General features: G+C 31.7%; 3 protein-coding genes and 1 long non-coding RNA gene across 5 annotated transcripts in view; 2 read left to right on the forward strand and 2 right to left on the reverse strand.

Annotated features, from left to right (window-relative positions):
• Positions 1-27,996, forward strand: part of LOC139516491 (uncharacterized) — a 735,418-nt gene that overhangs the window by 343,611 nt on the left and 363,811 nt on the right. The window lies entirely within an intron of this gene.
• Positions 2,789-17,485, forward strand: LOC139498575 (uncharacterized). Its single transcript, XR_011657968.1, has 2 exons — positions 2,789-2,925; positions 16,926-17,485. It is a non-coding gene; the product is annotated as an uncharacterized lncRNA (long non-coding RNA).
• Positions 15,175-19,636, reverse strand: LOC139498563 (malignant fibrous histiocytoma-amplified sequence 1 homolog). 2 transcript variants are annotated; one of them, XM_071287011.1, is made up of 2 exons: positions 19,509-19,636; positions 15,175-16,356 (listed from the first exon to the last, which is right to left on the reverse strand). In XM_071287011.1, the coding sequence occupies exon 2, from the start codon at positions 16,353-16,355 to the stop codon at positions 15,528-15,530; it is 828 nt and encodes a 275-aa protein (XP_071143112.1). In that variant the 5' UTR covers position 16,356; positions 19,509-19,636; the 3' UTR covers positions 15,175-15,527. The 2 variants fall into 2 exon arrangements, with proteins under 2 accessions (XP_071143112.1, XP_071143104.1); XM_071287003.1 differs by lacking the exon at positions 19,509-19,636 and adding an exon at positions 16,565-16,748.
• The window catches only part of LOC139498579 (patched domain-containing protein 3-like), a 36,401-nt gene continuing 31,799 nt past the window's right edge, over positions 23,395-27,996 (reverse strand). The window contains exon 21 of the mRNA XM_071287031.1: positions 23,395-26,958. The gene's annotated coding sequence lies outside the window, so the exon portion shown is untranslated. The remainder of the gene's footprint in view (positions 26,959-27,996) is intronic.

Consider the following 27,996-nt stretch of genomic DNA (forward strand, 5'->3'; position numbering starts at 1 on the left):
GTGAATAAATACATGTTTATTAAAACAGGTCATTTACAAATACAAAATTAGAATTTAAAGTATAAAATGAGCAGAAAAGTTATATTTTACAAATTTATATAATATGAGATTGTAATCACCTAGATTATATACTTTTAGATCTTTAAAACAAGTTCATAAATAGAAAAGAACTTATCTAGTGATCTAACAATTCGTTCATTCCCAATACCTCAACCTGACCTACTGATAGAATACAAACATCCTAAGTTCAATTTTGAATAACAAAATATTCTTTCAAAGTGAACATACGAATGTAAAATGCTAACATCTCTAGGTCGATCAATAACAAAAACAGACGGAGATTTCATCCATTCTAAATATGGAGATAACTTGTAACGGGTTCAGATAAAATATGTAGCAAATTATCTCCTTATTTGAATATCTACACCACGCTCTTACCACTTCTTTCTAATCAAATATCACAACAAAATTGTAGTTGAAAGGCTGTATCATTGGCGTTCTCGTGGTATAGAAGATTCCGGAAAAGATGCTATAAAAAGTAATAATGTTGGATATCTAAAAAACTGAAAAAGGGCAATCTCCAATTGCGGTATAAATGCGTTATTTTGTACAATAAAAAAAAAATAACAAAAATACCGAACTCCTAGGAATATTCAAAACGGGATCTCCCTATTCAAATGGCAATATCAAAAGCTTAAACACATCAAACAATTGAATAACAAGTGTCATATTCCTGACTTGGTACAGGTATTTTATTTTATTATGTAGAAAATTGTGGATTTAACCTTGTTGCAGACCTTTCACTTCTATTGCAGTCTCATAAAATTCCATTATACAACGTGTGAACAAAGTAAAGGGACATATTAAGAGGGGGAAAATGTAACAAAAAAATAGGAGTACAGCAGTCAACATTGTGTTATAATCCTATTCACTATAAAAATAAACAAATATTCCAACATAAAGAAAAAAGACGTGTAAACAGAGCACAATAAAGATAGGAATACAAAACTACAATATCCCAAGGACGTGATGTACAATTATCGAGCCACGTCAAATGGATATTGCCAAAAACAAAAGTAATAATTTACAAAGACAAATAAGAGATCACTATAAAGTTTTATTGAGATGATAAACAACGTTAGTACCTAAAAAACTACTTCAAGACCATCGGGTATCATTTGTAAAGTTGATACGGAATATTGATCAAAAAGGGTTTGGTATCTTCCGATGTGAACTTTTTTTTTTATTAAAAGGACCTGACGTTCTTTGACATAACCCTGGTTAATCAACTTTCTGGTCAGACACTGATGATGCTTTTCGGTGAAGTGGCCTTACCAGGTACGATACAAGATGTTATTCTAGTTCTGATCTATATACTGGTATGTCACATCTTTCATTTTTGCTTATGTGTTTTGTATGTGTGACTTTTTGTGCTTCTTTGATATATATGACGTGGCTCTGTACTAAAAGATCCCGCCATTGTGTTATTGTTCTATTATAATTTTTGTATTAATTCATTCTTGTCTTTCATATTTGCTAATGCTTTGTTTATATGCCCTTTTGTGTTTCTTTGATACATAATGACGTGACTCTTTTTTTCAGAAGAAATACACAATAAGCATATATACAATTGGCAAGAAGGACAAGGTAAACTTCTAATTTACATTCTGCAGAAGAAATGCCTAAAAAAGCTATAGATTATATTCTTTTCATAACTTGAACGATAATTTTTGTTTATATCTCTCCCTATATGACGTTTACATTCTGATGTCAAACGCGCGATTCTACATCAGAGTTAATGTTAATCTAACGGTCCCATTACTTAAAATCTTTGAATCCTTTATGGGTGGATTTTACAAACAGATAAAATACAAAAAAATAAGAAAACAATGAATGAGGTTGATAAATTTGATATATGCCTCTTTGTGCTTCTTTATTCAATAATTGTTTGTTTTTATTGTGATTAAGATTATAACACAATGTTAACTGCTGTACCCATATCTTGACAATTTTACCTAATATGATTGTTTGTTTTGATCACGCATCGTTGTCAATATAATGGAATTTGATGCGACTGCATACAAGTGAGCAGTTTAGCTAGCTATAAAACCATTTTCTACATAAGAAAATGCATGTACCATGTTAGGAATATGACAGTTGTTGTTAATTCGTTTGATGTGTTTTAGCTTTTGATTTTGCCATTTGATTAAGGACTTTAATGATTTTTCCTCGGAGTTCAAGGTTTTGTGATTTTACTTTTCACACGCTTGGATGCATCATGATTTAGTTTGGCTTCAAATGAAGTATTTGTGTTTCCAAGAAGAATGTAGCGTCTGGTACAGCCACCGAGTCAACAGGAAGTAAAACAAATGATATGAAAGAGACAATAAAAATCCAATAGTCCAATAAAACAACTGACAAAACATTTAAAAGAACGACAAATAGACAAACAGCACTGACAAATACTGTACACACGAAAACTAGCAGGTTTTGTTTTAGAAAAAAAGTATCCAACGACTAAATCCTGAAAGATGTCATAACCGCACCACTAGCTACGAAGATGGAAGCATAAAAAACAAATTCATTTCTATGTAACTTTATCTTTTAAAAAAATCTGTAGTTTTAACCCCCAAAAATGGTTCATTTGTATCATTTCTTTTTAAAATCAATTTAGACTGCAACGTCAAAATTTATACGCCTATTTTAAATTTCACTCTAATTATTGACTTACTGGTTTTTTTCTATAGATGTAAAATAACTTGCATTGCATTAAACCCTCGATCAAGGTTACAAATACACTGAATAAACAATGTTGCACAGTGATCAGTTCTGTCATTTGTAAGACACGAATTGAAAAAATGACGCGGCAAACAACTGCTCGGTTCATAAAATGTAACTTGTTTCGCCAGTAAAAGGAATATTGAGGTATTTTTTTTTATTCATTCCTGTTAGATATATGTGTAATGAAAATATATTTCGTCTTTTGTAAAATATTTATTTAATAAATCCCTAGCATACATGAATCCAATTCATTGGAATATGAACATAGTATGATCTACTTGTCTAAAAGTGGTACACAGAATACATTTTAGTCGATTGATCTGAAAGTTTACCGGGGGAGTCTAGTCACTTCCGTGACATTTATGACTGGTTCGTTATTCGTATGTGAACTATCGTCGCCTGTTGTCTATGATGCCCATCATATAACTTTTGAAATGTTCGAACTTAGTGTAATTCTGACGTTTAAAGAAAGATAACTCTTATGATAATTCTGATGAAATTTTGCCTTCGCTAGTTATTAAAGGTAAATATTGAAAGTCATAATTAAGAAACCTCAATTAAAAAAAATAATGCATATGTTTTTTTATAAGTCAATGGGTAGTTTTCATTTTAAAACTTATTTACATATACTTTTTTCTGAAGAAAATTCTTTAATTTGTTCATATTTAGAAGAAGCCGACATATTTTCCGTATGTAAAGTGACCTCAGTGTGACCCATCTCGTAAAAATTCGGTGATCGCAATACGCATAGATATCCTTAAAATAAACTAGTATCTGATTGTACATGTTAAACACGTGCTCAATATCCATGCTTTTTATTGAATGTTGACAAACAGGTGACAATCGTTAAACTTAGGCTTCAAAACACGAACTTTAATTACCTGCCATGTTTTAACAACAACACTGACCGATTGAAAAAAATTATACGAATTTAATGCGAAAAAAATGATAAAATCGTGCACAGAAGACTAAGTTTATGATGTTTGTATGCGTTGGTTCAAGAATTGGAATAACATTATTTTTCACCGGTCACTCGTTTCATATGACTTTAAGGATGTATTTTTCTGGCGATTCAGTCTCGTTGAAATATCGTTCTGGAATTATTCCCAAAACATGTGGTATAAGTGAAAAATATCAATGAATTTTAAAAATATTATAATCAAACATACCTCTGTGAAAAAATCATGTATTTACAATGAATAGTTTTTGAGTAATCAAGTTTTCAAATTTTACGACCAATCAAGTAAGTCTTTTTAGTCAAATTTAAAAAAAAAACAATGGATGAGGGGTACACAAAATGATTTTACAAGAATCATGTACATCCAATATCATTTTCGTCTTTTCAAATTTCTTAGACATGTACTTTTTCAATCATTTATAACAAAAAAGTTGAAAAATTATGCATTATGTTCTTTAAAGTGAGAACTGTCAAAAATTTACAAAATTGACAGCATGATAAATTTTACACAAAAAAGCATCAAAATATGATAAAACTTTCTTATAATAACACCTACCTATAGTTTTTTAAATTGAATTTTTTCAGATAGGTTCACTGCATCTTTATTGAAAGTATGAGAAAAAGTTTAATTGTGGAACAATTTGTTTCACGATAATAGCCCAAAAATAGGTAGAAATTGATGAAAAATGGGAAAATCATCAAAATTGTGTATTTTCAAAGGTCGTAGCAAAAAAGTGCACCACCATATGATTTTTTCTTCACCAATTATTTTTCAACAGTCTTATAAACCCAAAAATGAGGTTAAGTAAAAAAGTTTAATTCTAAACATTTTTGGCTTCTCAGAGGTGTACATCCTTAATCTTAAGTATTTTGTTTCCCTATTATATTACACAACATGTCAAGACAAAACAAGTGATTAATTCACGTATATAGATTAACAATTGGAATGCAAACTGGTTACCAATAGACACCATTTAACTTATTAACCAAATAATTTACGGAGGCAAATGTTTGTCTTTATATCTATGACATCATGTCAACTCTTACTTCACTGTATCCAGCTTTTTTTATAAGACAGCGCTAGTTGAGTGTTGCATTTTATCTCATCTATGTCTTCTAAGGTTGTAAGACAGTATATAATGGAATTTGACATGAAGATGAAGTATCTTGTAGGTCAACTGTTGGTCAGTCGAAAATCCATTAACATATTACAAAAGAATTTTTGAATTTTCGGAGGTACCAACAGACTAAACGCAATAGGCTTAAAATCGGAAAGTCCTTACAATGATTTTAAAAATACAATTTCTGAAGTAGCTTTGATTTATTTCATCTGTACTTTGATCTCATTTTTAATATTCTTTTACTTTTGTGTGAGAGAGACCGCATCCATAGGCCAAACCAAAAATGAGAGACAAAATAAACCTGAGAGTCATTTAAACTTATATGTCGAAAACAAACAAACAACGCCCTGACTAAAACAGAAAACAATCAATATACAAACAATAGTACACAAAACACAACATAGAAAAATCAGGTGGTCCGAAGTGATATACACAACTATACAAATGTCACAAACAGTTAGTGATGAAACCTTTTTGAACGTCCTTTTTTGTTTATCAAAACAGTTTTACTTCGCCAGTTCAATTCTTTCTTGTATTAGAATTATTGATATTTTGCCATTCTTCAACTTCCAATTTAAGGTGTTTGAAAGCAATGTCATAACGAACCAAATCAACGAATTTTCTGTGATCGTAATAGCTTTCCGCCTCATGCATCCTTTAAAATCTGTTTAAGATATTAAACAAGTTGCACGTTTTAAACTCGTACAGGTTTATAGAAAGACACAGTAAACAACTGATAGTTGCATGAAATGTCATTTGTTTCGCAAGTAAAAGGAATATTAACGTGTTGTTTTTTTTTTATTAATTTCTGTTTAAAATGTGTAATGAGAATATATTTCGTCTTTTTCAATTGAAATCGATTGACATATTAATACAAGTGAACATACACTGAACAAATAAATTTGATATATGTTTTCGATCACCGTTATGATATAATTGATAAGATGTTATCAGGTAAGTGTATCACAATCTTTTTGAGATGTTTTCCTGAATGGTAGCGTTCACTCACCGTTTGTAGATCAGTGTTTATGGTGTTTTACTATTAAAGTTGATGTGATTCCCTTGGTTTTGGTTTGTGACCCGAATATTTTTCCACGCTTAATCGGTTGATAACTATTGAACAGTGGTTTACTACTTTTGCCTTTATCATATGATAAACAGAAAAACGTGTACAAAACAACACTAACATTAAAAATAAAAAATAAATGTTAGTATCTATGAATATTTCGGATAAACAAATATCCTTGTCAGTATGATGATAATTGATCTTATCATTTTTTTTATATTCCTGACCTTAAGCCCCAGTCCCACTAGACCACGATCGCGCCACGCTCACCGAGATCTAAAATAAAGTCAGATCGTGGTGAGGTCGCGGTATGAGCGGCATGAAAATGTAAATTTTCTTTTCTTTCACGATGATACTACGTCCTCATTACGCTTCTACCACGATCCTGCTTCGAGTATATCACGTTCTCACCACGCTTTTTTCTGCGATTATCATGTTCTACTTCAACCATACGACGAGTTATCCGATTGCAACACGATCTTTCCACGCTTTTACTGCGATTATAGCACGTTCTTACCACGATTATACTACGTTCATACCGCGATCGTACTACGTTCTCAGCAATAACGTCAACATCGTGTTCAGTATCAATACTGTTCCAATTCTTTCTACTTCTAAAGTTAAATACGTAGATTTCTCGGAAACAACTCATTAATGCCACCAACATCTCATGACCAGAACTCGTCGGCGTGGTGGTAGGAGTTGATGGAGATGCAGAGGTAGCTCTGATAGTAACGAATCCATTTCAAGGAGAGATGTCGGACCAACCAAACCAAACTGAATCAAAACCTTATGTGGGTCCATCAAACTTAAAATAACGATGTTTTAGTGAATGATAGCTGGGATGACACAGATAGAGAGCCGTTAGAGAAAAAGGACAATAGGTCCAAATTATATATAGACAAACAAAAACAAGAGAGCTTTTTACTAGTATATATTTTATGTGAAATTGACAATGAGCATGATGATCGTAGTGTAAACCGTACTTTGGTCTTAAACAGCGTTGTGTAAACGTGGAATTGTTGTAATGGAAGCGTAGTTGGGTCGTGGTGCAAACGTGATGGTCGTAGTGAGGTCGTAATAACGTCGCTGTGAGATCGTAGCAAAGTCTCTCCGAATCGAATCACGCTTTCACTACGCTCTCGCTACGATGGTACAGCGACCTTTGCGATCTTACCCCGACCTTACTGTGCTCTCTATACGCTTCTACTACGACCTGATGTCGCCGTGACCGCACCACGATTGTTTTAAACATGTTCAAAGTTAGCCACGCTCATCACAATCTTGAAGACCTCACCACGACCGTGATACGACCTTACTGCGATCCACACGATCACACTACGATCGTCAAAATTTGCATTTTTTTTACAGATCGTAGGGCGATCGTGACCTAGTGGGACTGCGGTATTAAAAGAGGCATTTTCTTATGCAGAATATAGTGGATTAAACCTGGTTTTAAACCTCTGACTTGTATGACAGTCGCATAACATTCCGTTATATTGCCAGCGATGTGTGAACAAAACAAACAGACACAACTGGTAAAAGTGTCCATAATAAAGGTACAGCAGTCAACGTTGTGTTACCATCTTAATCATTTAGAAACAAGCAAATATATTAAACATTAACTATGGAAAAATAACACAATAACGGGATGTTTAAGTACAAAGCCACGTCATACGTAACAAAGAAGCACAAAAAGGCTTATAGACAAGACATATTAGCAAAAATGAAAGACAAGAATACAAAAATTATCATTGAACAATAACGGGATGTATAAGTACAGAGCCACGTCAAATAAATACCAACAAAAGCAGACTAAACAGTAAAAGTAATAATCATAGTACCCATAATCTAAACTTCAAGTCCATCATGTATTATTTGAGAAGTTGATACCGAATATTTATCAACAAGGTCTTGGTACCTTCCGATGAAGGTACATTGATTGCTGAGTTGATGACACCATTAGCAGCGTCATTGACATCGTTACCAATGAACAACAAAGAGAGTTATTAGCCAAGGTGCCAAAATATAGAATTCCCCAGCCCATCAACTGGAAAAAGAACTTCAAGTTACTGATGGATGCAGTTGAGAACTATGCAAGAAAATGAGTAAAGCGCAAACCAGACGAACCAGAACTGGACACTTTGTTTGAATGGATCAAAGCTATTCGATCATGCATTCAGAGGCGCATTCAAAAACTACGATGTACTATGAGCACAAGAGTTACTAACACTTTCAAGAATCCGGATGTTGTGGATGCGTTATCCTCTTTGCATGACAAATGTGTCGTTGTTCCAGCAGATAAAGCCTCTAATAATATTGTCTTCATATGTAAAAACCATTATTTGCTATGTCTCACAAAAGAGCTTGGTATAAATAGAACTACTGGTAATCCTATAAATTCTTTAACATCATTTACCAAGGACGAAATTTTACAAAATCACAAATCTGTCCTTCTTTCTTTTGGTATGAACAATAAAGAGAACGAAGAAAAAATACCATCATTATACTGGATACAAAATCTACACAACACTCCATATACATAAAGAACGATACATAACTGGATCATCAAAATGTTCGACTAAACATCTTTCTAAAGTACTGACTACTATTTTTTCTACAGTTACTTAAAGATGGGCTTCAAAAATATTGTGATGAGATATATTCTACCAGTGGTGTTAACCAGATGTGGATTCTCAAACATTCGAAAGATCTACTGCTTAATCTTCGATCACAGTCGGTATTCCAATGGGTACTAATTGTGCACCCCTACTGGCCGATTTTTTTCTGTACTCGTATGAAGCTGAATTCATTCAGAACCTTCTAAAAGACAAAAAGAAAAACACCTTGCGAAATTCTTAAATTTTACTTTCCGATATATTGATGATGTCCTATCATTGAATTACCCATATTTCAGCCAATACTAACATCTCATTATTTATTATGTCTGTTTAGTTCACGCGTCATTGTAAATATAACGGAATTTGAGGAGACTGTCATCAAAGTGAGAGGTTTAGCGCTTTTAAACCAGTTTTCTACATTTGAAAATGCCTGTACCAAGTCAGGAATAGGACAGTTCTTGTCCATTCGTTTTTTATGTGTTTTGTCATTTGATTTTGCCATGTGATTATGGACTTTCCGATTAGATTTTCCTCTGAGTTCAGTATTTTTGTGATTTTACTTTTCTCATATATCCACTGAACTTGAAATTAAGGATACTTCTGATACTAGAAGGACTGCTTCATACCTTGATCTTTTCCTCAATATTGAGACAGATGGAGGACTCCACACGAAAATCTATGATAAACGGGACGATTTCAACTTCCCGATTATCAATTTCCAATTTCTAAGCAGTAAATAAAGGCAACAGTAGTATACCGCTGTTCAAACTCATAAATCCATGGACAAAAAACAAAATCGGTGTAACAAACTAAAACTGAGGGAAACGCACCAAACATAAGAGGAGAACAACGACACAACACTACAATGTAACACACACAGAAACGGACCAAGCATCCCACGAGGATAACAAATATAACTGTTTTGCCGAGTGTGAACTCGCATTACTATAAGACGTGGTACGGTACTTGTCTATCCAAATTTCATGTATTTAGTTTAAATGTTTAATGTTATATTTGTAATTCTCATCGGATTTTGTCAAATGTGTTGACGTCTTTTCTATTATATTTATGTGTTATGGTAAAGAAAATTTTTCACCGCCTTCATTTATCAGATTTGATTTCGTTCAACGTAATCAGTACGATATTTAACGTTTGAAGTTAGATTCAAAACAAACCGGACAAAGTTTTATAATATAGTTAATTGCTACCTTAGTTTGATATTAATAAGTATTAAAATGTGCTTTGTTATTAAATGCAATATCAGTATTTAGTTCAAATATATAATCTTAAATCAATCCTAATTCTATCTTATTCATTCTTATGTGACGTAATTTTTCATTTTTTGACTGTTTTACAAATTCAAATGACGTAATTTTTTCGTCATTTTTCAGTTTCAAATAGGACGTCACTTGGCGTAGAGGTTTAAACTTATTCGGATGTATCTACTTTTGTGTTTCAAATGTCTGGTTATGTAAATGTATTTCAGTTGTTTCCTGTAATTAGTTAATACTTCAGTTTTATCATGTTCATCTTTTGAATATTCATTTTATAAAATTTACTGTTTGCAAAAGTATAAATTATTCTAAATTATAGAGATTTTCTGGTAACTAACAGAAAACCCTTTCCGTTTTTGGCACAACCTTTTTGATCTTTTGGTCCTGGATGCTGTTCAACTTTGTACTCGTTTCGGCTTGCAAACTTTTATATCTGGGCGTCACACGTAGGTCTTGTGTGGACAAAATACACTTCTGGCGTATTAAAATTTTGAACTTGTTGTCTTTTGTTGGCTGTTGTTCGTGTGATTCTTTGTCAATTGTGTTCTCCAATTTATTTATACATTGTATTGTAGTCCTGTGTTGTCATTTTGATGTTATATTTCACATGGCCATAAAAATGCGAGGTTTGGCATGCCACAAAACCAGGTTCAACCCACCATTTTTTCCTTTAAAAATGCCCTGTACCAAGTCAGGAATATGGCCATTGTTATATTATAGTTCGTTTCTGTGTGTATTACATTATAACGTTGTGTCGTTTGTTTTCTCTTATTTTTTAGTGTAAATTCACATTGCGATAAGACGTGTAACGGTACTTGTCTATCACAAATTCATGTATTTGGTTTTGATGTTATATATATATGTTATATTTGTTATTCTCGTGGGATTTTGTCTATGTGTGTTACATTTTAGTGTTATGTCGTTGTTTTCCTCTTATATTTAATGCGTTTCCCTCGGTTTTAGTTTGTTACCCCGATTTTGTTTTTTGTCCATGGATTTATGAGTTTTGAACAGCGGTATACTACTGTTGCCTTTATATATAACATCAAAACCAAATACATGAATTTGGGATAGACAAGTACCGTGACACGTCATACCCTCTGCCCCTTCGTATGGTGTTTACATATCACAATTGATACGTTATTCTTGTGATATGTTCACACTATACGGACTTCATATACTGGAATGTGCTCCTAACGCAGAAACTGCTCCAACAAAGTTATGAGGAGGACAGATTACAAATGACTAGTGTTGTCAAATCGTACACTTTTGCCTAACTTGTTACTCGGACAATCGTTCGACCGATTAACCGGTTAACCGGTATAGTTCAGATTGGGGTTTGAAAGCCTTATCAATAGTACCCTACACATAGATATAAGATGTAGTATGAGTGTCAATTTGACAACGTTTCATCCAAGTCATAAATTTACGCTTTTAAAATTTAATATTGTCCTTTTGGCATTATACGGCTTGCTTTGAGGATTCCTGGCGAAGTTTGATCTTTAATAATGCAGATCACCGTATCAACTATAGCGTCTGTACCAACTTAAGATTGAAAAATAAAATAACACTTCTATATCTCGTAGGATTGAATATGTCTGAAACCGATTATTCTTTTCTTTTCTCTTGTTGTCTCCGAAAATAATGTGGAGTGTTTCAATTTGAAATGATTAATTATAAAAAAGAAGATGTGGTATGATTGCCAATGAGACAATTGTTCACAAGAGACCAAAATGACACAGTGTACACAAAACAAGGTACATAGAACAGGACTTCTTTTTTAAAGACACTTAAACTATGGGGTCACCAAAGGTTCTCAACACCTAAATAAAGTAATTCGAAAAATTAATCAGAAATAACACGATATTTTGATTTATATCAATTATATAAATCAAAACACAAAGGTTATTCCTGATTAATTTTTAGAATTATTTTATAATTAAAGGCGTTAAGAAACCTTTGGTGACCCCACAGTTTAAATGTCTATCGTAGGTACGTCGTGAACAGTGGTCGTTACAGACAAACGTTCACATAAATTGTCCCAGTCAATGGATGATTTTAATGTGTCAACCAATGGCCACAGCTACACTGTTTTGAATTTCATTCTATTAATAAATGTTTTATCAGTCTTACAAATCTACAGTCATTTTATATTAATATTTTGATATGAGCGTCACTGATGAGTCTTATGTAGACGAAACGCGCGTCTGGCGTACTTAATTATAATCCTGGTACCTTTGATAACTAATTATAAAATTTACTGTTTGCAAAAGTATAAATTATTCTAAATAATAAGGATGTTCTTATCCCAGGCAGAGATCTTTAGTCGTATTGGTCACAAATATTTGGAACTTTTGGTCTTCAGTGCTCTTCAACTTGTTTTGGCTTTCGAACTTTTTTTACCTGAGCGTCACTGGTTAGTCTTGTGTGGACGAATCTCACGTTTGGCGTACTAAATTTTAAACCTTATACCTTTTGTGAGTTATTATTCGTGTTTCTCTGTCCCATATTTTCTCCAAATTATTTGTATTGTAGTTCTGTCATGTAATGTTGTCATTTTAATGTAATATTTAACAGTGCCATTAAAGCGGTGGGTTTGGCATGCCACAAAACCAGTTTCAATCCACCATTTTTTTCTTAAAATGTCCTGTACCAAGTCAGGAAAATGGCCATTGTTATATTATTGTTCGTTTCTGTGTTTGTTACATTTTAATGTTGTGTTTCTGTTGTGTCGTAGTTCTCTTATATTTGATGCGTTGTCCTCAGTTTTAGTTTGTAGCCCGGATTTGTTTGTTTTTTTCTCAATCGATTTATCAATTTCGAACAGCGGTATACTACTGTTGCCTTTACTATATAATCAAATGAAGTGTTGACATAACAGCCAAACCAATAGCAGGTCTCCCTTGTAAAATTGGCTTGAATTCAAAGAAGAACTATTGAAGTTTACTTGTTTCGAAAATATATATATAAACCTTTAAAATTTAAGGGCTGTCGCACCTGTCAAAATGTTCAATTGGTGTTCTTGATTAAATATCGAACGTCAAGTATCTCTTCTCTAAATGATACAATATCTGAATGATTAAGATATGCACAAATGTCTCAATAGACTCTAAGTTTACGCAAAGAGGCTTAAAAGTAATAACAACGACTTGAAAGGTAACTGACCTGGAATCAAAAAATATGAGAGGAAAACATCCGTGATAGGTCACAAAATGAGCAAAAAAAATGTTGTATTTACATATTGATATGTTATGAAATAAAAACTATAATTAATACCAATTCAATGCGCGTATGTTAATGTTTAAACCCAACAAAATGATACGAATGCGTGACTATAATGGCTTGTATATTTTAGTGACACTGAAAGCGTACTTCAATTTATGTGTCTATGACAGTCGTATTTTTAAATTTCGATAAAAATTTATTTAAATTAACATTTCACATTATCATATTTGAAATAAACAAGTCATTGATGATAAAATTTGCAATTGTGCTTCAAAGGAATTAAAACCTAGAATAAATGAAGCAAAACATAAGTTTAAATATGGATAAATAGTATGACAAAATGAACAAATGTATAATTAATTGCGTATGTAGGAAAACATCATATTTTATGAAGATATTTAAAACCCTAGTTTATAGTGTTCCAATCCTTTTTTTCAACAATCCCGTTCTCATTCCTCGTTTGTCAATCTCTATTGAAAAGAGTAGCACGATGGGTTCCACTGGTGGAATAGGAATGATTTTCCTTTCGGAGCACTAGAATATATCCTCTTTTATGTTTTGTTATAGTTTCGAACTTATGTTATTTTTTCAATGTACATATTATTTCATTTAAAAATGCCTTATCAGTCTTTTGTCTTGAACACTGATTTCATTTCATGTAATAGGTCGAACGTCATAGTACATAAATTGAACTGAGTACCCAAATCGCACCCATTTAGTAATAAACGAAAGAAGAAATATTGCATGTTTTCTTAGAGACAGAGATTATACAATCTTGTATTTTTATGATTTGACATTATGCACGAAACTCTATTCAAATATGCAAAAAGTTTTCACGGTATATACGAACATAAGAAGTTTTCATTAGAAAAAAAATAATTATACCATCCCAATAAAAGTAAAACTTTTGAAAATAAGCAATTTCAATAAGTTACAGGCTCCCATTATTAAAATATAAATAATAAGCTTGGAATATTGTCAAATGGAAAAAATAAAACATGACATAAGTTATTCCATTTTTCGGATTTAAGCATGGATGCAGTTTGGGTACTCCTCATAACAAAATCACGGATCATTTGGAGTTGGTTCAAACCCGTTTTTCTTTGATTGCATATCGATTCAAATTAAATTGGTGAAACTATACAGTAAATAAGGGTTCATCTACAAAATAAACACAGAATAAACATTTTTAAGGGTAATGAACAAAGTAAGTGGGAAAAAATGCCAAAACAGGGTACAATTTTGGCACCCTCACGTTTGATGTAGATTTGATTGAGAATCAGAGTGAGACAATAAATGATGTGTGAATTAGCAAGTACTGATTTGATTTGTAATTGGATTGAACGCGATAAGTGTATTTTTGGTTCAATTACTGCTGATCCTTCCAGGCATTTGAATAAACCCTTGATTAAGGATCGTCTTGTTTAATCTAACTTTTCTGTGAAGTTTTTATTAGATTATTGTTTGGGTTTATTTTTTTGTCATGATGTGATATTTCTTCTTTCACTTGTAAGTTTATTTTTTTCCATGTATAAATAGTATAAACGATATGATATGATTGCCATTGAAACAACTGACCACCAAAAGAAAAATAAACGAAGACTGATAACGACGGGTGCAACCAATGAGCAGGACTTGTCAATCATTTCTCGGAGATCCTGAGTTCATAACTAAGTTATTGTTGTGCCGTGTTAGTCGACCAATCTTAATCTATATATAAATTAGTTTTCTGTGTGCTGATTTAGTGATTTATTTCCTTTTGTCATTTTTAGGTGTTATCTGATTTTTTAGGTTTTTAATTCATTACCTCTTTGACTGTATCCGTTCCCCCTCTTCACATAGTATTATATATTCTTTTACGCGATATGTTGTGTCCTTCACTTTAAGATATGTTAAATTCAATTATTTCCAATCTTATTATTACCTCTTCTAAAATCTTACATATCATGATAATATTCATACATTAACTTATGCTTTCAATGCATAAGCCACGATTAATAACTACAAACGTTGCTATTTTATATAATTAATAATATTTTTGATTTTTTTAAATCTTGATAATAATGTAACTAGATATGAATATGCAAACACAGGAAGTTTTTGTCTCATAAATAGCTGAAGTTTAGAGCACAGTTATGTCATTTAATTTGGATCATAAAACAAGAGCTGTTCATAAAAATGTTTCATATGCATTTTCAAAATTGGTAAATATTATAATGTTTAAACAACTAATAAATCATATCGGGTTTTATGATGTAGTATACAAATACTTTGTCTTCATGAGTGTCGACAAAAACTTTAACATCATTACATTTGAAATAATAATAAAATAACAAAAAGGAAAAATAATGATATAACAACAGAAAGGAAAAATAATAAAACAATGAAATATTCAACTATATTCTTTTTGTTTGAGATATGAATGATAACAAATTAATTACTCGGAAGTCCAGATCATTTCCACTTAGTCTGTAAATGCATTTACCGTCTGTTTCCATACGAAGCATTACTTCGAGTTTTCCGCTTTCCTTTGTTGTTGTTGAGATATGTTTCTATTGCCTCCATTCCCAGACGACATACTTCTATCGGAGGACGAACAAGCGGATTATTCTCCAGTAACGACGAAATATACCGCCAGTCCCAGTCAATATTCTTCAATTGTCCGAAGTCTTTTGGGAGAGACTTTAATAAATTATTTCCTAGCCATAGACAGCGCAGCTCAGACATTTTACAAATACTGTTCGGAATTTTTCTCAATTGATTGAAACATAGAAGTAACGTATGAAGCTTCTTCATCTTTGCAATCTTCACAGGAAGTTCCTCGAGCAAATTGTCACACATATCCAGAAATTCTAAATTTACCAGATCACAAAGCTCCAGTGGAAACTCTTTAATTTCATTGTTAGACAAATGAAGACTTTTCAGATTTTTAAGATTCATAAATCCATCTGGTAAGCTAGATAAATGGTTATTACTAAGAACAAGTCTCTCCAAACTCACCAATAATGTAACTTCCGGTGCCAAAGTTTCCAATTCATTAGTATCCAGAATAAGAACCGTCAAGTTGACCAATTTTCCGATTGCGTGTGGAAGTTCTGGAAGCTTATAATCAAGACATGATTCGCGTTCTGGACTTAGTTCTAAAACTTCTAGCTCCAAAATATTGAATACAGAATGAGGTAAATCGTTCAGATCTTTTCCTTTTATCTTCAACTTTTTCAACCCATAATAAGTTGGATCTTCAGTTTGTATAAGCATCCTCAGTGATTTGGTATCACTTAGAGTACGTGGTGTAATAATATCTGCCATTCTGAAAGCAAATGCCGACAAAATTATATCTTCAATATCACGGTACAAATAAAATCAATACGAATTCTACTAGACAAACAAAGTGAGATGAAAAAACAATAAACGTGAATTTACTTTAATTCATTTGATTTAATCGAAAAAATTAAACAGTGGAATATTTACATTTGAACAAAGATATTCTATATAGTATAATCAATAGAATAGTATACCTGTTGTACTTAGAGCGGTTCCTACTTGTCATTCTATACCTCTATCTAGTTTCCCACCTATACTAAGCTTAGTTATTTCACGCATGTTACCTTTAAAATCCGTTTTTAACATCAACTTTTAAAAACTATCACTTTTATTAACACTTCATTATACAAAGTCAAATGTTGACTTCAATCATTGAATAATATGAAGTTTGAAGTAATAAAAATAGAAATCGAAATTTAAATTACTTTGATCTAATGCAGCTATAAGTTTGATGAACGATTAATAGTAATGGTTGATGTAGTCCAAAATGAATAACAACCAAAATAAACCGATGTATTTTGATTATAAAATAAAGTTGTTTGTTTTTATTTACAGGAAACTAGATTGATTTGGAAAAACAAATTTGTTAAATTGAGGAATAAAATCATTGATGTGATAGTCAAATCAAACGCAATACTGTTGCAACATCACTTTTGTATGTGAAAGGAGTGAAAAAGCATATGTGAATACGGGGAACTTAAGACTATTTAAAAGATTATTTACATCAGAAAAAGTATGCTTAGAAACTTGTTTCCCTCATCTACGTAATCTACAGTGACTTTTAAAAACAAACCTGGTGGACTATTAGTCCCGAAGGTATCATCAACCGATCATAGATCCTGGTATCTATCATGAGTTTACTCAGTAGTCACAAGTTGTTCGGAACAATAGAGTCAGAGCAGAAATGAACCAGGGTTGTCCTTATTCTAAAAAAAATCATCGGAAGAAACCTAGACCTTGTTGATAGATATTACGTATCAACTTCACATATAACAAGAAATGACTGTCTTGAAGTAAAGATTTAAAGTATTGTATTGATTACCATATTCATTAGATTGATTACCATATTCATTAGATTGATTACCATATTCATTACATGTTATATTGTACTTGTATTTGTCTTTATATATGTTTTACCTTTACTGTTTATTCCACTTTTTTTGATAATATTAATTTGCCATGGCTCGGTATTTATACATCCCGCCATTGTGTTATTACGGGGCGTCGAATGGGACTCTTGTGGTTTTGTACAAAATTCAATTCTGTCATAACAAAATTATTTTTGTCTTACAAAACTATGTGATACAGACTTGTTTTATGAGAACTTCAATTTTGTGATGACAAAATTCATTTTTGTCATAACAAAATTCAATTTTGTCAAATTTTGTCAAATAGGTATGCAAATATAAACTTATTTGCATACAAAATTGACTTCTGATACCTGATATGGAAATTAAGATAAGATTCAATTTTATGAACCAAATTCAATTTTGTGAGACAAAATTCAATTTTGTAAAGCAAAATTCAATTTTGTAAAGCAAAATTCAATTTTGTAAAGCAAAATTCAATTTTGTAAAGCAAAATTGTGTTACGCGACGACAAAATTGACTTTTGTGAGACAAAACTCAATTTTATGCGAAAAAACTCAATTTAGTGATGAAAAATTCAATTTTGTAGACAAAATTCATTTTTGTCATGACAAAACTCTATTTTGTCAAATAGGTATGCAAATATAAACTTATTTGCGTACAAAATTGATCGTCCTGAATATGCATGAAATATTTGCCACTGGACGTTAAGCAACCAACAATCAATCAATCAATCATACAAAATTGACTTTTGTTACCTGATATGGAAATTAAAACACAAAGGTCAATTGTGCGAGATGAGATTCAATTTTGTGAACCAAATTCAATTTTGTCAGACAAAACTTGATTCAATTTTGTCAGACAAAATTCAATTTTGTGAAGACAAAACTGACTTTTGTGAAGACAAAATTGACTTTTTTGAGACAAAATTGACTTTGTGAGACAAAATGGACTTTTGTGAGACAAAATGGACTTTTGTGAGACAAAATTCAATTTTGTGAGGCAAAATTTAATTTTGTCTCACAAAAGTCGATTTTGTATGCAAATTAGTTCACAGAATCGTAGATAGTAGATAAAGGCAACAGTAGAACGACGAACCAGGAAGACAGAGCAGAGCAATAGAACTGACAATTACTTAGTAAAGCCAATTTCAGGACGGTTGAACAGCAAGACAGAACAGAGTATTAGAACAATCACTTAGTAAAGCCAATATCAGGACGGTTGAACAGCAAGACAGAACAGAGTATTAGAACAATCACTTAGTAAAGCCAATATCAGGACGGTTGAACATCAAGACAGAACAGAGTATTAGAACAATCACTTAGTAAAGCCAATATCAGGACGGTTGAACAGCAAGACAGAACAGAGTATTAGAACAATCACTTAGTAAAGCCAATATCAGGACGGTTGAACAGCAAGACAGAACAGAGTATTAGAACAATTACTTAGTAAAGCCAATATCAGGACGGTTGAACAGCATGACAGAACAGAGTATTAGAACAATCACTTAGTAAAGCCAATAGCAGAACGGTTAAACAGCAAGACAGAGCAGAGTAATAGAACAATCACTTACTAGTAAATCCAATAGAAGAACGGTGAACCAACAAGACAGAACAAAACGTTACAAATGCTGTATACCGAAGATGGATGGAGATGAAAACAATACCAGATCAGACATTAGAGTTATGTTTTTTTTTTCTCAAAGAAAACAAAACCAGATCAGACATTACCTATGTTTTTTTTCTATAAGAAAACAATACTAGATATAGACGACATTAGAGTCAGTTTTTTTCTTCAAAGAAAACAATGTCAGACTGCTGATACGTAAAGCAAAGAAACTTAGTCAGTTCTACCATGGAAGTATTATTAGAGAGAAAAACAACAATATTTCAATACACAGTAAGCATCGGATTTAGAATATCGTAAGTCTTATTTATTGAGTGAGTTTTATAATTACCAAAAAATATACAAATTCTAAAAAGCTAATTTATTTAGCATAGTGTGCTTTTTATAATTAAGAAATTTAAGGTATATAAGTATGAAAATTTACCTGAAGCAGAAGAAAAACTCAATGTTTGCACAGTTTATCCTGTTGTCCTCACAAAACTATGCGAGTGCTATTTCATTCCATCTATTGAAATGACAATTACATATGTTATATATTCCTTTTGTTAATCATGTTAACACTATAAAAAGTGAATTCTTATTAAGCTTTTAATATAACAATGGCATAAGATAATTTTGTTACGTCACTCGAAGGCGTGAATATGTTCAAAATTGGTCAGACAATACTTGGACATGTTTTATGAAAATTTAAAACCCTTGGCTACACATTGGTCTTTAAATTGTCATAAAAAATGACCAAGTATTGTCTAACCTATACAATGTTGAAATCTAAACTTAAAATGCTTTTGTTGTTCTATTCTCCTGATTTTATTTATAATACCGGATAATCAGTCAAACAACAGTTTGGACGAGAATGGGTCAGTATGTTCTTATATTCAATGCAAACATTTACAATATACTCATCTATTCTATTTGAAATGGAAAATCAATATTGTCCCTTCTACTTTTCATAGTACATGGCTTTCCATGCACTATAAAATGCTACAAATGAATGACTTTTCATTGTCGGCTAATTATGAAGATGACTCTTAAAAACTGCACTAACGAAGTTTACAACCCAAAAATGCAATGTCCAAGGGGAAATCAATTATGGTTATAAAGAAAAGAGTTTAAGGATTTCTTGTCAGCTTCTCCTCGTGTTATCTATGTCGAGTAGTAAGTACGGAGTGAGTCGTGAACGACACTCATTCCAAATAATAATTGACGGGGGACGATATTTAGGTCCTTTACCGAGGAATGATTTCAACTCTCGGTCACGACTCGACGATGGCGAGGTCGCCTGTAATAAATAAAATGGGTGCTCGGGCCATAAATTTTTTGCGCGATATTACTGCAATTTCATGACGTAAGTGTATTGACATTGATATTACATACTTGGTTTTTTGTTAACATTAGTTCAGAATTATCAAAATATCCAGGAATTTGTTCTTTAACCGAATAATAATTAAAAATACTGGCAATATTTACAAAATCAAAACCTTCGACATAAAATCAAATGTTTTTTAAAGATCTTAAGAATTACAACCTGCAATTATAATTTCAACGATTTCATACTTAGGACTGCAAAGTAGAATCGTGTTGCAGTCCCCTAAAATTTTGTGTAATTTATCTACAGGTAAAACAGAGCTTAGTTAACAGATGTCTGCGGTTGTTTTTTTCTATAGAAATTAGGTCCGAAATATTTGAATTGCTGGAATGGAATTTTCTTTGATTGCGATTTCTTCTACGCCAATGAGAACAGTTTTATGAACTGTTTTAGAAGCTATATCGAAATGTTAACAGAATATATTGGTATCATCATATCCAACAACATGTAATGGGATACCCATATCAACAACATCACAGCTAAAGCAACCAAGATCTTAGGCTTTTCAAGAAGAAACTTAAAAGAAATCACGAAGAAACAAAAAGTTTGGCTTACAAATCTATGGTACGATCAAACCTAGAACACAGCTCTTCAGTTTAGTGCCCTTACATCCAAAAAATATAATTTGGGAATATGTCCATATGACACTGATGATGACCCCCTTGTACATCATATAAAGTAATAAAGGGACAAAACTGAAGCAAATTAATTAAAGTGGTTTTATGCACCGAAGGGTTAAGACTGTTTAAATTTTTTCAGTGTATAAAGCATTGGTTGTAGTTGATGCAACTACATTTAAGGACAATGTAAGATAACTTCAATTTTACAAATTACTTTTAACAATTACATCATTTATATTTTTAGAACATATTCCTACTTTTCCTTTTGTAAAGGGACACAACTCTAGAACAGTTGAAGTGACACCACCAAAATTCAAACTTAATCTGTATTTTGTGGTAATAACCGTTGTGTATAAGTTTAATAGAATTTGGTTGAGGCAAACAAAAGTAAGAGAACAGAAACGAAAAACTCAGCCATGTTTCCATTTGTAAAGGAGCATAACTCTAGAAGGTAAGTGACACTATCAAAATTAAAAAAAAAACTTGATATGTGTTTTGTGGTAATTAGCGTTTTGTATAAGTTTCATAACATTTTGTTGAAGCAAACTAAAATTAGAGAACAGAAACCTACTTTGGGTACAGACGTACAGACGGACATAAAAAATACAGAAAAAGGAGGGCAGCACCTTAATGCACCAACAGGTAACAGAACACCAGTAGTGTCACTTGCATGATTATCCATCTTAAATGTCTTTATGGTAGTTACTTGGAAACTCAGGAGTATCAATCGAGTAACAATGATATATAAGATCACACACCAACTTACAGCAGTAAATCCAAATCTTTACCTTTTACCACAGCCAGTCAAAAACACCAGTTTCACCAACTCACTACAAAATCAAACTTTCAGCACCAGAACAGATTACTGTCATCAATGTGCTGGTGGGTCGTCGTTTGATTTAGATGTAGATGTTTTGAATTTGCCATTTGATTAGGGACTTTTAGGTTCCACGATTTCCCGAGGATTACAAGAACTAATTAATATCCACAAGACAAGTTGATTTGTCCCGAAAGCATGGTGTTAAACTACTTAAAATAATATTAAAGTATACAATTTCAAGATATTAGTCGTGTTTACTTGATAGAAGACTTAGTACAATTAAGCTTCAGGAAATCATAAGCATGTCTTGTAAGTAATATAAATCATAAGCATGTCTTGTAAGTAATATATATGTTAGACTCAGATCCACGTCCGGCCCCTTATCGACGTCCATTCCTCAAATCGACGTCCATATCTGACGTCACATTCTTAAATCGACGTCCAATGTGACTGCATGTAAGTGTATGAAATGAGTAATCAACCCAACGACAAAGAAAACCAAACGACATCTAGGAGCTTTATTCAGTTTTCATAAATATGCAAAATAAAGAAGCACAGCCAATTGTTTTGAGAGTATTATAATTCGGACTCTGTAAGTTTTTTTTCAACAAATTTCTGAGTTTTACACACGTGAACGCAAGAAATTGGCATAATGTTTTTATCTTGTGCGGTTACACCACTGTTCTAGGTTAAGTGCTCACGCACATGTTTAACCCCGACATATTATTTATGGGCCTGCAGTGCATTGGTTTTCGATGGTTTATGTCTGTCATATTTTTTTTCCGAATTGCTTTTTTATTATAAATAAGACCTTTAAGTATCTTATTTGAATTTTTTACACTTTTTATGTTGTGGCCTTTAATAGCCTTTGCGTTATGGGTTTTTATCATTGTTGAAAGCCGTATGGTTTATAATTCAATTTGCTCACATCCATTTTATTTCAACTCTGGTGTATAGTTGTCCCTCTGGAAATCATACCAATCTCTAAAATTTAAAAATTGATATCACAACCTGTTTACATACTTAGTGTAGTATGTAACAAATTGATACTAACAAGATCATCAAATCTTACATAAAAATACAGAACTGTGGTAGTATAGCCAATGACACAACTTACAATTAAGTCCAAAAAACAATAAAGTGAATAGTTAATGGATACAACACATCATTATATGAGCAAATCCTAAACTGTTTAGAATTGAGCTAAATTAGATGTTGGTATGTCAAATGGGAACCAAATCAAAAGAGAAAACAAAACAACAACTAATATGACAGACAGCAACCAAGCACCATATTATTAAAGGTTCATGACTTGGGTACAAATATATATAATAGAGTGTGGCGAGTTTAATCATGCTTGTGATCACTCAACTCTACCTTGACCTGGAAAATGGTGTAAAAACACAACAAAAGAAAAAAATTGTGCATATCACATATATATGCATCTTTAAAAGTTAGTGAAAATGGGCCAATAAAAATCCAGATAATTAGAACGAACACAACATAACTATTTTCCTTTTATTAAAACATGAACAATACATGTGTATGATGCTGCATTAAAAAACTAGCAACATTGTCGAATAGACAGCTTCCCCAATTAACTCTGATAACAATTACATTGTCAAAACATCTAGATAATACATAAGAATGACAATGTAAATTTTTACATATTTACTGACTGAAATTTGAATAACCTTATGAAGGTAAATTATGGCAGAATTTACGAACATACTAGATTTTATGCAAAACATAGTTTACTTTTAATACATTAAGTATTTCTGAAGAAATCATTGTTCAAAATTTTTGCTAGTGACAGAGTTTAAGAGGGTATCAAAGCAAAGGATAGCATAGACAGAATTCTAAATGACTGCTGTCAAAACAAACTACAGTATGATTGTAAACTGATAACACAGAGATATGTCTTGCTTATCTACATAGAGTTCAGAAAAAGACAATCTGTTACTTATTAATTCAGTCACTTGATGGTGGGCAGGGTCTGAAAATTGTCGACAAACTGATTTGTATCGACATTAATGACACTTTATAGAAAATATCATTTTTGTAAGTAAATGCTATAACTATAACTTGATCAGAAAAATTAAACATTGTAAATTACTAATTAATTCAAAGTCCTAGGGTAAAGGGCCTCAAAAGAGTCATTAAACTGATATTTTAATGCAACTTCATACAAAATATTATTGATCTATCACAAGTTGTTCTTATTTAACTGACTTAAGCTGAGAAACTTAATATTGAAAATGGCTAATTAATTGATAGTCACCGGCCCATGTAGTAGGAGGCAGAGCCTTAAAATAGTCGTCAAACTGATATGAACTGATAGAAATGCAACTTCATACAAAATAACATTGATCTTATCACATTTACTTAAGCATAAAACTTAACATTGAAATTAGCTAGTTAATTCAAAGACATTTGACCATGTCCTAGGGGGCAGGGCCTAAAAATAGTTAAAACTGATATGTAACTATGTATATTAAGTAACAATAATCTGTCACAAGAAGTTCCTATCAAACTAACTAAAGGAGAAAACTTAACAATTGTTGACCCCATAGCCGGAGCACCAATATTATGTCTTGCTTTCCTTGGATTTAATTGCAGGCGAGACAAAAAGTACCTGATGACAAACTTAAGTCTGTTTTTAGTTCTGCATGTATGCTCAGATGCTACTTACTTAGGTTAACAGCTTCAAAAATATCGATTGATGTACATACAAATATAAAGGAGTGATACAGATGTATAATTAGTGCAATTAAATTGAGACTACAAGAAATTAGACTATCTACTAATATCACCAGGATTAAGTTATAATACATATAACAATATAAATAACCAGATGCTCCACAGGGGGCAGCTTTATACGACCGCAGAGGTTGAACCCTGAACAGTTGGGGCAAGTATGGACACAACATTTAAGCTTGATACAGCTCTGAATTTGGATTGTGATTAAAAAGTTGACACAACATAGGTTTCTGACACAGAATGAATGTGGTCTAAGAACTTAAACTTAATAACCAATATCCAAAATCTAAATACATGGTTAGATTCAGCATATCATAGAACCCCAATAATTCAATTTTTGAAGAAATCAAAAAATGTTCAATTTTAGACCCTTTAGACCTCAATGTGGACCAATTTGATAACCAGGCCCAAATATTAAAAATCTAAATACATGGTTAGATTCAGCATATTGAAGTACCCCATATATTCAATTTTTGTTGAAATCAAACAAAGTTTAATTTTGGACCCCGATTTGGACCAACTTGAAAACTGGGCCCATAATCAAAAATCTAAGTACATGTTTAGATTCAGCATATCAAACCCCAAGAATTCCAAGTTTTGTTAAAATCAAACTAAGTTCAATTTTGGACCCTTTGGACCTTAATGTAGACCAATTTGAAAACAGGACCAAAAATTAAGAATCTAAATACACGGTTAGATTTTGCATATCAAAGAACCCCAATAATTCATTTTTTGATGAAATCAAACAAAGTTTAATTTTGGACCCTTTTGGCCCCCAATTCCTAAATTGTTCGGACCAAAACTCCCAAAATCAATCCCAACCTTCCTTTTGTGGTCATAAACCTTATGTTAAAATTTCATAGATTTCTGTTTACTTTTACTTAAGTTATTGTGCGAAAACCAAGAAAAATGCTTATTTGGGCCCTTTTTGGCCCCTTATTCCTAAACTGTTTGAACCAAAACTCCCAAAATCAATCTCAACCTTCCTTTTATGGTCATAAACCTTGTTTTTAAATTTCATAGATTTCTATTAACTTATACTAAAGTTATTGTGCGAAAACTAAATGTCAGACGACGACGCCAACGTCATACCAATGTACGACCAAAAAATTTTCAATTATTGCGGTCGTATAAAAATGTGGCAAGTTTGATTACAACATAATATAAATCTCATTTGAATATAATAACTATAGTATGTCATTGCATATTTAATAAGAAAGAATACATATGAACAATCACAATTCTTGCTTTTACTTTAATTTCTGAGAAACTTGGCCCTTAAGCAGAATTGCCTTTCTGTATATGATGCTCAACAACCACCTTTATATGTAAATCAAAGGAAATTATAGAAATATAGAATGTAAAATAATTTAAGGTAGCACAATACAAATGTTTTGATAAATTGCTCCCAACTTACAAAAATCAAACCCGATATTTCAAAGATGAGGTAAAATAAATGTGGAGTCTTATAATGCAAATAGTGGGTATATTTCCCTTACTTAAGGGACACCATGATTTATTCCTGAATTTTTTATATCTCCTTTATTGTTTCATCTGTTTTAAAGATCAAACTTTGTAGTATAATTTTTACGTTAAATAATGGGATTTAAATTTGTGTCATTGTTTTTGGATCCCATGAAATTGACTAATTTGATCTGCTCATTGAGTCAGGGTGATAATGCTTGTATAACATTATCATCTTTGAGTCTGATTGGTGGTACTGGAATGTTTAATTTTGGTATCTGTTTGATGGTCTTTGGAATGTTTAATTATTGAATCTACTTGATGGTCATTGATTGTCAAATTATTGCATGTTATATTGTCCTAGAATGTTACTTTCTTGTGCTATATTTATACAATAGAAATATTAATCAATATTCAAATAAAAAGTTGTTATTCTAGAACAGCACAATTTCTTTACAAATTTACTTACATGTTTACACAAGTCAAACAAACATAATAAATATAGAGTTAAAAGCATCACACTGTACGACAGAACAATGTGAAACATGTTGTCAAATTAATATTCTTTGGAAATGTATTGTATTATAGGGTTCCTTTCTTCAAAACCAATAAAACAAATCAAATTAATGCAGTAATAAGTATGGATAGTGTTTTTGTAGATCTGTACTTTGCATTTCAAAAACATCATCTTAATAACTCATGCAAGAAAAAGAAAAAAATCAAAAATATATATTAAAAATTTATAGGAAGAACTTGAGTATAAATGAGATTAAGCACAATATAATTGGATTTCATTTAAAAATTAAAAATATGTAAACAAAAAAACTGAATAAAGAAGTCATAACTGTTATGGTGACTTGAATAACACCAGTATCAGTCAGATTACAATTCTACCTTGACAGGTAAGTTTATATTTAGCCTATAAAATACTTATTTAGCCTTGAGAATTGAAAGGTCAGTTTCCCATTCATACAATAGAGGTTGATAAATTTGGCTTCATGCCATTTACCTTGTCCAAAATTAAGGTCACTTTATTGTTATTGTGATATTGTTAAAGTACAAAAGAACCCTATATTCTGACCAATACTTAAAACTTTGTACATCTTCATTTAATTGTTAAAAATCTGTTAATGTTGAATTTTAGGGGTTATTTTAGGCCTTTTAATTGCATATTTCTTTATATGCATGTGTGTATGGTAGTTTTTTTTTCAGATATAAAAAAAAACTATCTGCTTGACTGTTATAGAAATAGACTATGCTTGCAGGGTCTTGTTTTTTGTTTACACCAAATCTGACAGATTATTATTAAGTTGCAAAATATTTTAAATGAGAGCTGAAATTTTTTCTATCTTTAAATGTGCATTGAACAATGTTGAAGGTTAAAATAATCATAATGTGAACAAGAATGAAGAAAACATCCTGGTCCCCCAAAAAAACATCATCAACCAGCATATAATATTCCAAATTTTAATTTATTATACTAAAATCAGTTGAAATCTCAAGCCACTATTTTGCATGTTTACAATGTAGGTCATGTCCAAACAGAAAATCAATGAATTTGACAGTACAATGTACTCTTAGCACAAACACATAAGGTCACTGTGAAATAGACATCTAGGGCAAGAAACAGTCAGTTATACCAAACCAGTTTGACTAGATGTCTAGTTTAAAACCAGTTTGACTAGATGTCTAGTTTAAAACCAGTTTGACTAGATGTGTCCTATATTTTGACAATGTAAATGACATGAGGACCTGCATGGGTTTTTTAATATCTGTATTCTTTAAATTTTTAGGGCAGTTTTCTTTTAATAGCCTTAAAAATAACTCTCATTCTGTAAAGCAAATTCTCATGAAAATGATTTTACTATATAGTCTTTCTGTT

The sequence above is a fragment of the Mytilus edulis genome, chromosome 1 (genome assembly GCF_963676685.1).
Source record: "Mytilus edulis chromosome 1, xbMytEdul2.2, whole genome shotgun sequence".
Classification (NCBI taxonomy): domain Eukaryota; kingdom Metazoa; phylum Mollusca; class Bivalvia; order Mytilida; family Mytilidae; genus Mytilus; species Mytilus edulis.

What these genes read in the sequence shown, in the direction of transcription:
- LOC139498563 (XM_071287003.1), bottom strand. Translation starts at nt 16,596, where the DNA reads ATGACAAGTAGGAACCGCTCTAAGTACAACAG. An exon ending in AACCGCTCTAAGTACAACAG is followed by an intron (nt 16,357 to 16,564) that starts GTATACTATTCT and finishes ATTTGCTTTCAG; the next exon opens with AATGGCAGATATTATTACAC.